Below are 14,693 nucleotides of genomic sequence, written 5' to 3' on the forward strand. Positions count from 1 at the left end.
TGTGCCAGGTCATTTTGTTTCTCTTGGAAACACTCCCATCTGTAACAATTTTTAAAATTGTCAATTGCCATCTTTGCTCTTTTTTCCAAAACCCTGCTGAAGCCTTTGTATGCTCCCTATAAATATAATCAATGAAGTGATACTGAAATAAGTGGCATTTTATCTTAACTGGTAGGTAGCCAGGTGCTTAAAACATCATTCTTGCTGGAATAGCTACATTTTGTTTGGGTGAGAAGCTCCTCTTAGCATCAGCAGTGGTAGCAGTGGGTCAGCAGCTAGCCTGCAGTCCAGAGTTTAAAAAACAAAAAACTGACGCCAAAGGTGAAGCTCACAAATGAATGTTTCTTGTTGTTGTTTTTAAACACTCCTTGGTATAATGAGGCATATCTGCAACTCCAAAGCGTATTATCTTCTTTTAATCTTTAACCATTGGAGAGCGCTAAGCTAGCCATTTGTACCTTAAGCTAGGCTAATTGTTACAGACTTTAGCTCAATGGTTATGTGTCATGGAGATGCAAGATGAGGGTCCTGAGATGATCAGAGGTTTTACAGTTCATGAAATGTTGCACACTTAATTTATTTTTTTATTTTCTAAGACCAGTGGTCTCAAACTCCAGTCCTCGAGGGCCGGTGTCCTGAAACTTTTCCTTGTGTGCCTGTTGCAACACACCTGAATACAATTAGGTCATTCACAAGACTATGAAACTGCATGCTGAGGTGCCATTTCAGCCATTTGATTCATGTTACAGCAGCTCATGAGTGAATGAACATGGTGCAAAAAAATGTACTTTTAGAAGTACTTTTTTTTCAAAACCCTTATTTAAATTTACTTGAGTTGAGTTAGGGGCTGCCACCTCAGCATGCAGTCAAGTTCTAGAGTCTTACTAATGACCTACTGATTTTACTCAGGTGTGTTGGAACAGGGACAAATAGAAGCTCAAGGACTGGAGTTTGAGACCCCATTTTGGACCATTACCATTTAGAGAGGAATCCTCTAACAGCGTCCTGAAATTTTACAGCAAAATCTGTCAGGGAAAAAGATTTCCCTTGAGATAGAGAGAGAGAGAAATAGATATATATATATATATATATATATATATATATATATATATATATATATATATATATATATATATATATATATATATATATATATATATATATATATATATATATATTTTTTTTTTCCATCAGATTCAATTGGTGATTCTGTTTGTTTATATCCTGGTCACCACAGAAATTAGTGAGTTTAGATACAGCTTTAAAGTAAATCCCCAGCTACGTGCCCAGAGGTGTTTTTAAAAATGGATGCCAAGCTGTAAAACCTGCTTCTTTGTCTGAACCATGCATTGATTATGACATGTGCCAAAAATGTATCTTTGATCAAGTGAGCAAGTTCAGTCTACGAAACATTTTAGTTTGAATATTTTAATCAGCTTTTCTGGCTCAACTTCAATGCAGGATGAGGCAGTAGACCAGTGGTTCCTCAAACTGGAAGACATAGGATTATTGCTGGTGGGGTGTAGATAACCAGGGGGAAATATACAGATTGAAAATAAACTGAATAAATAATTTTTGTAGGGCAAATAACTTATTTGCTCTGAAACTCTTGGCTTTTGAACAGAGTCATTATAGTTCTGTTTTCTACTTATTTTGTTTGGAGTTTTCTTTTTTCCTGGTTTAGTTTGAACTTTCAGTGTTATGAGCTATAAGGAGGGTATTTCTCAAATCTAGTAAAATCAGCACCATTTCACAACATAAGGATTTTCTCCAGCTACTCCAGTTTCCTTCCACAGTCTAAAGCCATGCTTGTTAGCTTATTTGACCTTAGGTGTGAATAGTCATCTGGGTTAGCTATGCAATAGACTGGCGACCTGCCCTCAGCGTACCCTTTCCTCCGATGACAAGCTCCGGAGTAAGTTTAATAAAAAGGTGATGTACGAAGGTCATACTCAATGAGTCATACTATTCAGTGAGCCCTTGTGTGCTATGAGTGGGAGCACAGTCATCCTGGAAGAGACCATCAGGACAGAAATGTTTCATCATAAGGTAAAAATGATGACTCAGTAGTGATTGACATTGACAAGATGATCCAAACTATGACAGCAAAATTTCCCACACAGAACCACTGGATCCCTTCACCGTAGCAGGAAAGGCTCCAGGTTAATCAGCCAAAAAGCTTTGCATTTAATCCCATGGCAAGAAGAACAACAGACGCATTTCATAAAAGATCCAACTCTCAAACTAGAGACACCTTTTCAAGTAAAAGATCCAGGCCTTGATTTAACAATATATAATTTATTTACAACAATTTTCGGATTGAATTACTATACATACCTTTCTGAAATGTCATAGATAGATATATATATACATAAGGCCAAGTAAATACTTGAAAGCACTTAGAAACGAATTTCCAAAATTCTACCCACAAATCCATATCATTGTCCAAAAAAGTACAGAAAATCTCCCTTAGCAGAAGTTTTTCCATCGCCACAAAAGTTTCGACAACAATTTACATTAACGATAGGGAACACAAAAAAAGGTTAAAAACAAAGGAACATAAAGGAGGATTATACAATTGCATAAGCGCTGTGGCATGTAATAAATACAGCATTTTTGACTTGCAGAAAGGCAAGGAACATTGAATCAAGGAACTAAAGAGAAAAAACCATTCACAAGTACAGAAGGCTATTGTTCTTACTTCAAAAAGAAAACAGTTTAGTAAGAGTGACGGGGAGGTATGCACACACCCAATCTCTCTCACACACACACTCAAATACATCCTTGACACTGAATAGTAATGAGTGACACAAAAAGTACAGTGCTGAGATGTTACATTTCTCCCCATAACACAGGGGTGAACTGACAGTATAAACCCTTGAACAAAGCTTGTATGTTACTTACACAGAATTATCAGGCCTGGGTTTTCTCTCAAACTGTATTCATCGCACACACACTGAGTCATAGCAGAATTGTTAGATTTGTCGGATGAGCTAGATGTGAAGATAAGATGCTCAACATCCTGGCGGCTGGTGAATTACATTACTGAAATGTGCTTAGGCAACATATCCAAGACGATGACGGAGGGGGATGAAGAAACACACACGTGCTCTGACTGTACAGCTGCCGTGGCTCATCTAAACGTGCCTAACCGACGCCCTCACTCTCCAATTAGCCGCGCGGTGACTCGTTAAGCACAAGTGACAGTTTCCACCTTGGATTTTTAAATGCTTAGTTACAGAAATCATCAGGTGCGCAGAGTTAAGGACGAACAAAACGTCGACAGAAAGCTTTCCTGTGAAACAGTCTCGAAACCCTTAACACTGCAAATAGTCTGCTAGATCGCCAAACAACAGTATATAGGCAAACACGTCACGGTTTTAGACTTGACAAATGCTGCGCCAGTTAAGTGTCTTTTTTGGCTTCATATTAAAATATAATTTACATTTGTTTACAAAGTGATAAGGTGACACAGAGTACTGCGTAAACAAACTGCATTGAGATGCCTTAAAATGAGGGAAAAAGGAAAGACAATGAAAGAGACAACTACTCTAGAAAACAGTGGATTCGTGGACACAGCGTGAGGATGCGGTGGCCCTCGAAATGATATTCAGAAAACTTTGGTTAACAATTCTGCTGATATACAGTATGCAAAGTGACAGCACACGGCTGGTATAGAAAAGTATTTACAAATTATGCACTGCGATCTGATTCAACGTGAAAAGATTTTGAGTTTCTGATCATTTTCACGGCATCTTTATATAAACTGGTAACGGGACTCTGAGGGGAGATGTGGTTTAACGAGATGGGTTAAACGAGCAAGGCGATGGGCGACGGTATAAAAAGAAAGTCAAACTTTCTGCCTGCTACAAGGAAACTAATGTACATTCCAAAAAATCTGACAATCATTTCATCTTAAAGGTTAAAAACCATTCGAGCCCGCAGGATTGGGCCGTCCTCGCTGTTTGAATGAAAAGGGGCGGGGTTTTCATTATAGCTTTGAACAGACAACTTCACATGCAACCCTGAGGCAGACATAGAGAGAACCTATGGCTAGTTTGGGACTGCTCACACCTCACCGAAGGAAAATTGCTAAACGAGAAATTTTTGTGTTTGTTTGACAGATTCGTTACGAGAAAAAGAAAAATACTGTTAGTGAAATACGACAGAATGCAAATGCGCCGCTGCAGTTTATGGATTTTTGCATGAATCTATTGGATAATTGTTGCTGTCTGGATACAGATAGCCAAAAAAAAAATTCCTTTCAAAGCATCTATTTGTGAGCAGAGGGGGTGACATTAAGAAAAAGCTGCTCTTTATTTTATCTGAGAGATGGGCTTCTCTCTGATGTGGAAATACTGTTTGCCACACAGCAAATGCAGAATTCCCACCAACATTGCTTTATGAATAATACAAACAAAGCTGCACAATTACCCTTTCAACATGAGTAATCTTGTGATGATTTTGAAGAATTTGTTGTCAGATTTTTCTGAGGGAAAGTGCTCTACATAATTCATATGGAATAATAACCCTTCGGGCCATGTTTTTAGACTACAAAAATCAATGTAATCAAGAGGAAAATGTCATTTTAGAAATGAGCTTTGACGACATTCAGCGTTTGCACACGTGCAGTCGGCGTGCCTCTCGGCCCTATGGCCTCTTCATTAAGCTGTGGACTTTAAAACAGAGAAACGCCACGATGAACGATTGGGGTAATATAAAATGTGGAAACCTTATGGATCAAAATCAGAAGGCTTTAAATAGAAATTTCCTTTAAAATATGACTTTAAGTCAAGATATTAATCACTTCAAAAAAAAAAAAAAAGAAAAAAAGGGATCCAGAGAACTCAAACCTCACATATTAAAAGGAGGAAAAGCTCCAAAGCGTCTCACTGGATCAAGATGTTAGATTCACAATAGTGATACCGGCTGGACTACAACACACACAAACGCACACACAAACTACATGAGATGGGTTTTTGGGGGGCTCAGACACACAATCTGTTTTTAAACCAGCAAGTCCAGAATCTGCTACAAGCCGTCTGTGTGTTAAACAGATTATGTGACTCACACACGCACACAGTCTCACTAGGTTGCTTTAAAATAAAATAAAAAAGGTAAAGAAAAAAAAAAAAGTGGGCTAATCTTCTGAGTTGATGTCATGTGACGAACCTGCCAATTGCATATGTTGCTGGTTCTCTTTAACCTGAAATGACCTGCACCCTTTTTTGCCACCTTCCTTTTAACTGACTGTTTAAAAACACACGGTTTTTGAATCCAAGTTCAAAAATTAACGACTGAATTTGCAATATTGGCCATTACTAATAGCGTTACATTTGCATATTGCTCCTTGTTAAGCCGTACGCGGCCTGTTTAGAAGAGTTAATTTGATGTTACCTTTGCAGCAGAACTAGGGTATGGACTAATTTAACTTGGGTCTTTGATGGGAAATAAAAGGTACTTTCTCTACTGAGTCTGTGAATACGTTTTCCCCAAACACACACACACCCAAACTCTACCCCCTTGTTCCTCATTTGGTCTGTCATTTAAAGATTTTTACTGTGTTTCATGGGAAATAGGGACTCAATCCTACATAAACACTTTCTTATCTTCTAAAGTGAAGAAAAGGAACGCTGGGACAGCTCTGTTCTTCGATTCCCGCTGCAGTTATTGTTTTTTTATGTGTGTAAGAATGCGTATTAGTGTATCACGTTGTGTACTTTTCCTCGGCACCAGTCTGTCCCTCTTTTCTAGGTTAGCACTCGCCATCGGAGACCAGGAATATCATGGCTTCCTGTTTGCCGATGTCGGCCATGACCGTGGCCAGCTGGTTGATGTTGCCGCTGTGGAAATGTTGCGCCTCCCATAGGTCCAGGATCACAGAGGTTGGGCTTGCTTTGGATGCAAAGAAACTCATGTGTCTGCGGGGTGAGAGAGAGCAGAGAACACAGAAAATTAATTAAATCAAGCAACGCGCACACATCAGAAAGCAGAGCCTCTCATTTTCTCTCCACCTAAAGAGTGTCAGGAAAACCTTTCACCGGGTATTTTATTGTGCTGCCTCTTCTTCTAACTCTGTCAATGTCAGGTTTTATTGTGGGTTATATTGCTACATCCTGATATCTAGTGTCGGCGCACTAAGTAAAAAAATGATAAAAGCTACAAGAACAGTCGGAGCTCTCGAAACTGCCGTTACGTACAGACTCTCTAACAATTCTCATTTGAAGCTTAACTCCACAACCCTCATTCCCTCTTTATTTGATGTTGAAATTGGCCCCAAAATCCCATATAGTAAATCCTATATAGACTTTCACAGTTAAGTCGGAAGTGACCTTTTCTATTTTGGGAGCAGAACCTTTACGATCAAACCCAATCAATGACAACAAAGCAGTGGCCCGAGTCAGCTGGATATTTGATGTTGAGTGGGACCTTATCCCCGCGGTAGCCGAAGATGCTTGTTTGATTAAATGGCATTTCTCTGTTTTTCCAAATGTCCGGGGCTTTAACTCTTATGTAGAACCCACATGACATTAAAAAGGAGAACGATGTAAAGCACAAAGAATCACCGTGCCGTGTGGGTGTTTCGGTGAGGGGGGAAAGGGGAGACAGGAAAATGCCACCGAGCCTTTTTCACCTTGAGAAAGGTCAGACGGAGTCAGACTTCCTCGTGTGTTTCTGTTTGTCTGGTGAAGCATTATGTGGAGGTTATAAACACGTGAGTGCAGCGGTAGGGCACAAGCACCGGGAACACATCGTCACCGTGCTATTTTAAGTCAATTGGATTTTATAGAACGTGAACGGCTCTGGCTCTGCATCAGGACAACGCAACAAAGAGGAGCGTTGGTCAAAAAAAAAAAATCTTTTGGGAATGAACCTCTGTGTCATTATTAAAGTTTAAAAAAAAGAAACAAATGTGTCAACCCTGCTTATTCACCTCGCCGCGTGAAACAAGAGCTTATCTTGTATGGCTCAGACGCAGCCGCTCGTACCGTCCTGGGAAAGAAAGATCAAATAAAAGGTTCTTGGCATTTTAAGTTTTATTGATTGGTCCCGTTCCGCTCGGTCTGAACACTTTACACGCGCAGAAACAAACACAGAAATGCAGCATGACAGAATGCCAAGGAGCTGCAGCCTTTTGAGGAAAACACGTTGTTAAGGACAGATCAAACAACGGAGCAGTTGTTCCTTCCTGAGGTCTAAATGAGAATTGATTATGTTGAGCAAAACATTGCTAATTAAACCTGTAGTGCATCAATTCAATTTGTGATTAATTGGGGTAAATAAAAGTTGATTGGACAAATTAAGTGTACCTATTTGATTTCATTACCAGGTAGAAATTAAATTGGAGGATAAGAGATCAATGCCCGACTACGCTCTTGTTACAGGTGCTTTGGTGATAGAGTACAGTAGCTGTGAGAACGAAGTGGTCGGCACAGATCCAAACCTATTCCAACTTTATCCCCCCCCCCCTCCCCTCCCTGCCGCTGATGGGCAGCTAGCTCGCTGCATTTCCAATTACAGCTGTTAAGCAGAATGTAGCAGGTAGAAGTTTAGCTGCAGACTTTAAGCTTCTTACCTGTTTCTGAGGGAGAAATGAAGAAGGGGGTCATGTTTTCTTGCAGAAATGATAGCTGTATCCATCAAGTCCGCATTAATCCTATAATACTAGCTGTGTCAAAAGAGGATTAGCTTGCTAAAGCATTACTCTGTTTACCTGAACTTTAGGAAAAACACTCCGCTGAGGTGAATCACTCCACACCGATTGTGCTTGATTACTGAAATTTCACTGTTTTTCTGCCAACATCTGTATTAGTACACCTCTTTACTATCATTATTTTGAGTGAGCTGTATTCACATATTGTGCATAACTCTGCTGTGAAACCTCACTTCCAAGAGGTTTGGATAAATAAGGCTCATCAGAATTTCTTCAGAGCTTTCAAAGCTAAGCCGCCGGCTCCGACATGCCTTGACAACGATCAGATCAGCAATCAGATAAGGCGTTATTGTAAAGCTGATCTTTACCTCTCGAGTTTAAGTCTTTGTGCTAGCATTCTCCAGTCGGCTCCGTTGGGACAGGGGGCGTCCAGGCTGCTGCAGATCTTCTGCCTGATGAGGTACGGGATCTGAAAGGCGCTGGGTCCCGCCAGAGCTGTGGCGTTACTGTCCATTAACAGAAACTCAGAGTCCAACGCTCGAGTGTCCTGGAAAGGGGGGACAAAAAGCCACACAGGTTTTCTGAGCTCAGCAGAAAAATCATCTCCTTTACAAATACCCAAAATGATAAATAGTAGCTGCGGCATAATCAACCGCAGCTTTTAAGTGAGCAGAACGAACGTTACCTTGGCAATGTTAAAGTCCAGGCTAAAGCTCTGTCCCTCCCCCTCCACCTGCCACACACACAGCTGGCAGGTGAGCTCGCAGGTGCTGAGGCTGAGCCGCTCCAGAGTGAACGTGCAGTGCAGGTACCGCTGGGAACCGTTCCAGATGTGGTAGAACGGGATCTCCTGCAGTAGAAGAAGAAGGAAAAAAAGAAGCACATGCAGCAGCACAGTCAGAACTGCATGTCTGAAACGCGCCACAACACGACCGCCTGCCTAGAATACACTGAGATTATCATTAATTACACTGACATAAGCTGTCATCATTATGGCTAAGTATATCTGAGGCAGCGGAATGACAACGTTCAATTAAGTTAAAGGGAATAAATGCGCTGTTACTGACAAATAGAATCTTTAATAGGAGTTAAGAGCTGCCAGCCCGACTCTGCTGATAACAGAAGAAATCAAACTTTGGATTTTAATAGATTACACGCGCAATCTGTCACGCTGGCAATGGAAGCATTTTTTTTTTCCTTTTCATCTATTTTCATTAACTTGCTTTAGCTTTGTACTAACTTTCAGGCAGATATATAAATGGTGGCGTTAGTGTAAATGCTGAAATATCACACCACTACTTTAAAGCTAAAGCACATCACGCGGCGAATGCATAAGCATACTCAATAGCTGCTGTATCGGCTTCAGCTTCCGTCTAGCAAACGGATACCAGGGAGTCTTTGGGAGAATGCATTTGAGGCTGCAATTTCTACCCCCTCTCTCGTCTGCTGCATATTCATGACTTGTTTGCATAACCCAGGAGAAGCACTGTTGTAATGCTGGAGAAAGAGGGGGGGAAAAAAGTGCACGCTAACTCCTCGCTTTACCAGAGTTCAACGGCTACCAGGGTTCTCAGTCGAAAAGAAGTGTGGCCTGCAGCACATCCTACTAACCAAATGGGGGCACTGTTACCCAGGCAGACTGGCAACAGAGCAGCCGAGTGAAACACACAGAAGTCTTCATGGGCCCCAGGGAGACTAAAGGCCTTTTTGACTGCACTGCTGAGAAGGGAATAACACTTCCAAATGAACAGGCACAGTCCAGAGGAATAAGCCTCTGTTCTGGGTGCATTGTTGCCGCCTTGCTTGCTTGGCACAGTCTGCATGCTCTCATTGGGGACCCGGTACTCAATGCTCACATAGTTACAGCCAGAACATTTTCTAGTCCTGGAACATCCCTTGTGTGTGCATACGTCGGGCTGCAGTGTAACTGGCCACGCGCAGGTGCGGGGAGTGCAGTAAGGTGGAGCCGATCCAAAATTCAGGTTGCAAAGTTCGAGATATTTACATACTGCTCTATATTTCATACGAGCCCCCTTTGAGAGAGCGACAGCTAGTATAATCAATCAGCTTGCAGCCCTGAGTTAGTGCACGCAATTCAGCTCCTCTATGCACATGTATACACTACGTGCACACTCGCGGTCTAGGCACAGGGGTGCACACACCCCCCCCAAAAAAAGTAAAAAGGTTCCCTCTACTCTGACAAATGACTAAGTTCCAAAGTGTGCCAAGAACAGAAAAGGTTATTGGACAGCAGAGTCCTGCAGTAACAGACTTAGAAACACTCCTTTGTGTGAATCTTTAAAGTGATCAACTGAAGCCAAACCAAAACATGCTTAATTAACAAGTCTGGCCCAACTCTAATGAAAAACAACTTTCCAGAGACATTAGGAGACCACGAAGCCTCATTAACAATAAAAAAAGTTTCTCCCAAATAGCTTCTGAATAGTCAGTAACTTTTTAACTTTTGTTAACATGCGTTCAATTCATTTTTTACTTTTCTGGATGGCTAATTTAAACTAACAAACGGCATAGATTTTAAATTGAGCTCATAAACAAACACATTTGACGGCCTTATTACTGCCGGTAAACAAATTTAACAGATTCGGCCAGGCACTTGTATTAAATCTCCTTACTCCCGCACTGATCCAGAGCGACTCCCTGCCCCTGCAGCCCCTCAAGGGCAGCCCAACGCACCTGGTAGCCGGCTAGCAGCTTGCTCCTCCAGTGCGCCTGGGGCATGTCATGGATGGACAGGCGCAGGTTGTGGTAACTGTCTTTGAAAAGCAGGACGTGAGGCTCGTCAATCAGCCGACCCCCGAGCTGCCGCTCCATCTGCATCACCTCCTGATCAAAGAGAAAGAGGCGAGAAAAGGTGTCAGGGCTCGGGGATGAGAGGGGGAGGTACATTTACCAACACACTCGCAGAGGTAAGTGAAAACGTGTAAAAACAATCCATAACTGTTTGCTGTTTACACTTTGTCTGGTGCATCACTCACGCACACAAAACGGTACCGCTTTGGAATAAAAATGTATCAGCGCGCACACACACACACACACACACACACACACACACACACACACACACACACACACACACACACACACACACACACACACACACACACAAAATGAATTGTAAAAGCACAGCATGAGCATGAGGCAGGGGTACAGTACATCTGAGGAAAAGAAGATAGTGTCTCTGCGTGCGGCCACAAAGGACTGGACCGACTCGTCTCCACGGTGCTTTAATGTCATCGCAAGGTTGATCCTCTGCCTCGGTTTGTATATGCCAGTGTTTTCTGCATCTGCATTAGCATGCAGGAACTGCAGCCATTCCCAGCCTACTGGCTACCTGGGCTGTGATGAAGTAAGTGAACGAGCCATTAGTCAACTGCTCATTGTTCTCGCATGGCGAATCTCCTTAATTTCATTTTTGTTTTTGTGCCAGTAGAGATTTGTAAATGCATGCTTAATATTTTAATCTCTGTGGGACTTGCTCAGTGGACCATTTGTTGCCATCCAAATGACCATCTGGAATGGGATGATAATATCCGGCACATTTGCCTCTGATTTATCAATTCGCTTTGAGCTGGATGCTTTGTGCTGAACATGTCCTCAGAAATCCAGCGCTTTGGTTGCCATTCACATGTGCTGCCTCATACTCCAATCACAGGAGCATACTACAACAGAGAAAACAGGCCTCTGAAATTAGTGGTGTGAAAAGACCTCCAAAATAAGACATGTTCTTTTAATCTGTCTGAGGAGGGGAAACAAGATGGCAGCAGAAGGAAAACAGTCAGCCCGGGCGCTCCTCGGAGTCGTACCTCAAAGACAACAGCTCCGAGAGGGCGAAGTGCGTATAGATGGCTGCCATATGTTGAACGCTGCATGCCAGCATGGTTGCCCATGGTATGAGTTCAGCAAAGACATCCAATTAAGGTGGAGAATGGTGGTAATTTCTATCTGCACAACACTGATTCAATTTTCTGCCCTCTTTCCCAGGAACAGGCTAGACTGATTCCAATTATAATGGAAAGAAAGCTGTTAATTATCCATTTGGAATCTCTACCTGCGTTATTTCATGTGCGCTCCCCTTTGACGAATGAGCAATTTTTGGTTCAGGCCGACAATTGAATTTCACTGTTTGTTCGCCGCATTGTTAATTTCCATGTTTGCTTTGTGCTTATCTTCTTGTTAACATGATTATTATGCCCCTTGTGATTATCTAGATTGATTCCTGAATTTGCATCGGTTTACCTTTTTTTTTATTTTAAACCATTAAAAAAAAAAAAAAATCTAAAATGATCTGAATGTATGCATCTAGCTGGAATATACTCCTCCATGCTCTGCCAGACAAGAGTCTTGTGATGTTACCCAGTCCACTTACTCAGAGAGGGAAGGTCAGACAATGGCGCTGAATCAAAGCGTCGAGGTCTAATGAGTTAATAACAGAGGGCAGCGCGTTCTCCACAGAAAAGCCCTCTGCTATTATGTCTCTTACAGATACAAAAGCCACATTATGTGGGCTTCCAGAGAGGTTCATTTAAACAGTTCTTAAGCACAATTATTTGTTGGGCGGCGATTAGCATTGCAAATTGGGTGTTGGACTTTGATCAGGTTTTGACCTATAGAACAGATCTATAGCCCCGCTAGCAGCAGAACGAGTGCAGAATGCCAATTATCCTATTATCAAATGTGGCGACTAGAATGAATACTAACTCGAGCCGCCTAGCAGCACGTCAGGTTCAAGGCCGGCACACTTGATTACAATCAAAACAGGGTCTGGGACATGATTCTCTTGCTACCTGACAGGGACACTGAGGGGGAGGGGGGGGGGGGGGGGTTGAACAACACGGGATGATGCATTTGCTCCTTTAAAGTGTGCTCATGTCCTCGCTTTCAAAATGACACCGTCTCGCCCGCATGTTGTTTGTGTGCGTCCGAGTGGCTGTGACTGTGTGTATTGCAGAGTGGCTTTTTTCTGCAGGATTTCAGCATATGTTCTGGACTGAGAGAATAATGGCCCTCTTTACGCCCCATTATCCTGTTAACAAATGACAGTGTGAGCGAGCTAATAGATGAGAAGCTAAATTTGACCGTATTATTTACTCTTTCTGGGAGGAAAACAATGCAAGGTTTGGAATTAGTTTATCAAATCACATATTAATCATGATTGCACCAGCTCAGTTTTGTTTCCCCCAATTCAGGGGAATATAATAAGAGCTGTTTTCTCCTAAGGCGCCCTGAACCTGTACAGCTATGGGAACATTAAGATGCATGAGATGGGCAAGAAGTTCAAGTACCGCAGGAGAAAAACCCCTTTTGTTCTGACGGAATTCGAGATAGCCTGGGGTGTGTGTGAAGACTGTGAATTTAGAGTCAGGCAAAGCCAAGACCACCCCCTGACATTCAATGAGGCTGGCTAAAGAGAGTGAGATAGAGCAGGGAGGAGTGAAAAGAGCAGGAACAGGAGAGGAGAGAGACAGAGGCAGCTTAACATTTGTGTCTCCAGGTCACTAGAGTGGCCAGCTTTAGCAAGAGAGATAACAGGATTACTGCAATCATGGCCACAGTTTTCTATGACTTCAACCCCCTTTATACGCTCACTCATGTCCCCCCACCCCACTCTCCACCCATCCCTTCGGCATGGACCAGAGCTGGGACTGTAATGGACTGGGGGCCGGGCTCCACCAGGAAACAAGAGACACTCATACAGCTAATCTCTCCGGGCTGGTGATGACAGAAAGAGGTTAGTGGCTGCACCGAACGCTCTCCTGCGACAGAAAAGAACAGCCAGCCTTGGATGCCGGGTGGAAACACAAACGAAACAAATCAAAGTATTAGCAGAGGCGTATATATTAAGAACCGGACTGGCACGAAGCTGCAGACTTTCCCCTCACAGCAAGGCCAAGCTGCTTCTTGTGGCCTTGTGTTGTGCCGGCTTTGTGTGTAGCAAACTGATTAACACAACCAGCTCTAATGGAGATTATGAGTAGCCTTTGATCAGTTAATTAGTCAAGCTACATGTCATCCGAAACATGGAGCTATACATGCACACGGGCGGTAAGATCCTCATAAACTCGTCCTCAGCCCCTCACTCTCGGCGACACGGTGTCATCGTGTTTAAAAATGTGCATTCATAGTGAATATCCATTTTCAGAGCTGCTCTTTTCAGGCAAATGCATTTGTTTATAGAGAGTAGCCTGGCTATGTGGGCTCCATAAATCTGTGTATTTGTCAGCAGGATGTGACAGGCTTTTCCTCTCTGACTGAGAGTCTATCGGTCTGAGCTCCAGTGACCGTGCCCGCTACAGTCAACTCTGATTAATAACTACAAATAGAAGGGACTTGTCTGCTCAGTTATAAATGGGGACTGTGTTTGCAAGGGAAAAGATGCGCATTCTGCTTAATAAATCACAGAGCAGGACGGGAGAAAAAAAGCACACAGGAACACAGAAATATAATATGGAAACAATTTCTCAGCTGGGCTCAGTGATAAAGCTGACTGTCTTGTTTAACTTAATGCCAGCAATTACTGGGCTATGCTCTTCTGTTTTTCTTCTAGAATTTGTTGCCAGTAACTTTTGTAATGGAGGGATCAGAAAAAAAAAACAGTTTGTATTTCACTCCGTACATGCTGCTTTTCTCTTCTCTGTTACAGAAAAGCTAAAAAGTTTCCGCTCAAACATGGCTCGCTGCTCAGCAGCTAGCAAGGAAACGTCATAGTGGGAGCACATAAACAGTTTATGAGCCCTTTTTAACGCAAATAAGAATCATTGCTCGAGGTCAAACACTGTACAAAAAGAATCCAGGGGCCACTATTTAACCAGCAAGACATCAATTAAACACCCATTTAAATCCTGGAACATACATTTCTACAACAGGGAGACAGAGAAGCTAAATGTATTGGACTCGTAAGGTGTTACTGATGAGGGAGTAAGCCACACAAGATAAGCCACCCCTTGTATCTTGGCAACCGTGCCCTTTTATTGCCAGGCAGCCATTCCTTTTGGCACCAGTTTTAATGGCTGCTACATCT

At 42.4% G+C, this 14,693-nt stretch overlaps 1 protein-coding gene across 4 annotated transcripts in view; it reads right to left on the reverse strand.

The window, feature by feature from the left end:
• Positions 1-2,282: 2,282 nt before the first annotated feature.
• The window catches only part of unc5a (unc-5 netrin receptor A), a 156,201-nt gene continuing 143,790 nt past the window's right edge, over positions 2,283-14,693 (reverse strand). For all 4 annotated transcript variants that reach the window (XM_085290857.1, XM_085290881.1, XM_085290873.1 and 1 more), the window contains 4 exons: positions 10,349-10,498; positions 8,340-8,504; positions 8,023-8,201; positions 2,283-5,921 (listed from right to left, as the gene is read on the reverse strand). In XM_085290857.1, the coding sequence (XP_085146983.1) occupies positions 5,756-5,921; positions 8,023-8,201; positions 8,340-8,504; positions 10,349-10,498 (660 nt within the window). In that variant the 3' untranslated portion in view covers positions 2,283-5,755. The remainder of the gene's footprint in view (positions 5,922-8,022; positions 8,202-8,339; positions 8,505-10,348; positions 10,499-14,693) is intronic.

This window comes from Mchenga conophoros, linkage group LG2 (assembly GCF_057382185.1).
Source record: "Mchenga conophoros isolate Kocher_MC1m ecotype Shallow Benthic linkage group LG2, M_conophoros_male_GT1.1, whole genome shotgun sequence".
In the NCBI taxonomy this organism is placed as follows: domain Eukaryota; kingdom Metazoa; phylum Chordata; class Actinopteri; order Cichliformes; family Cichlidae; genus Mchenga; species Mchenga conophoros.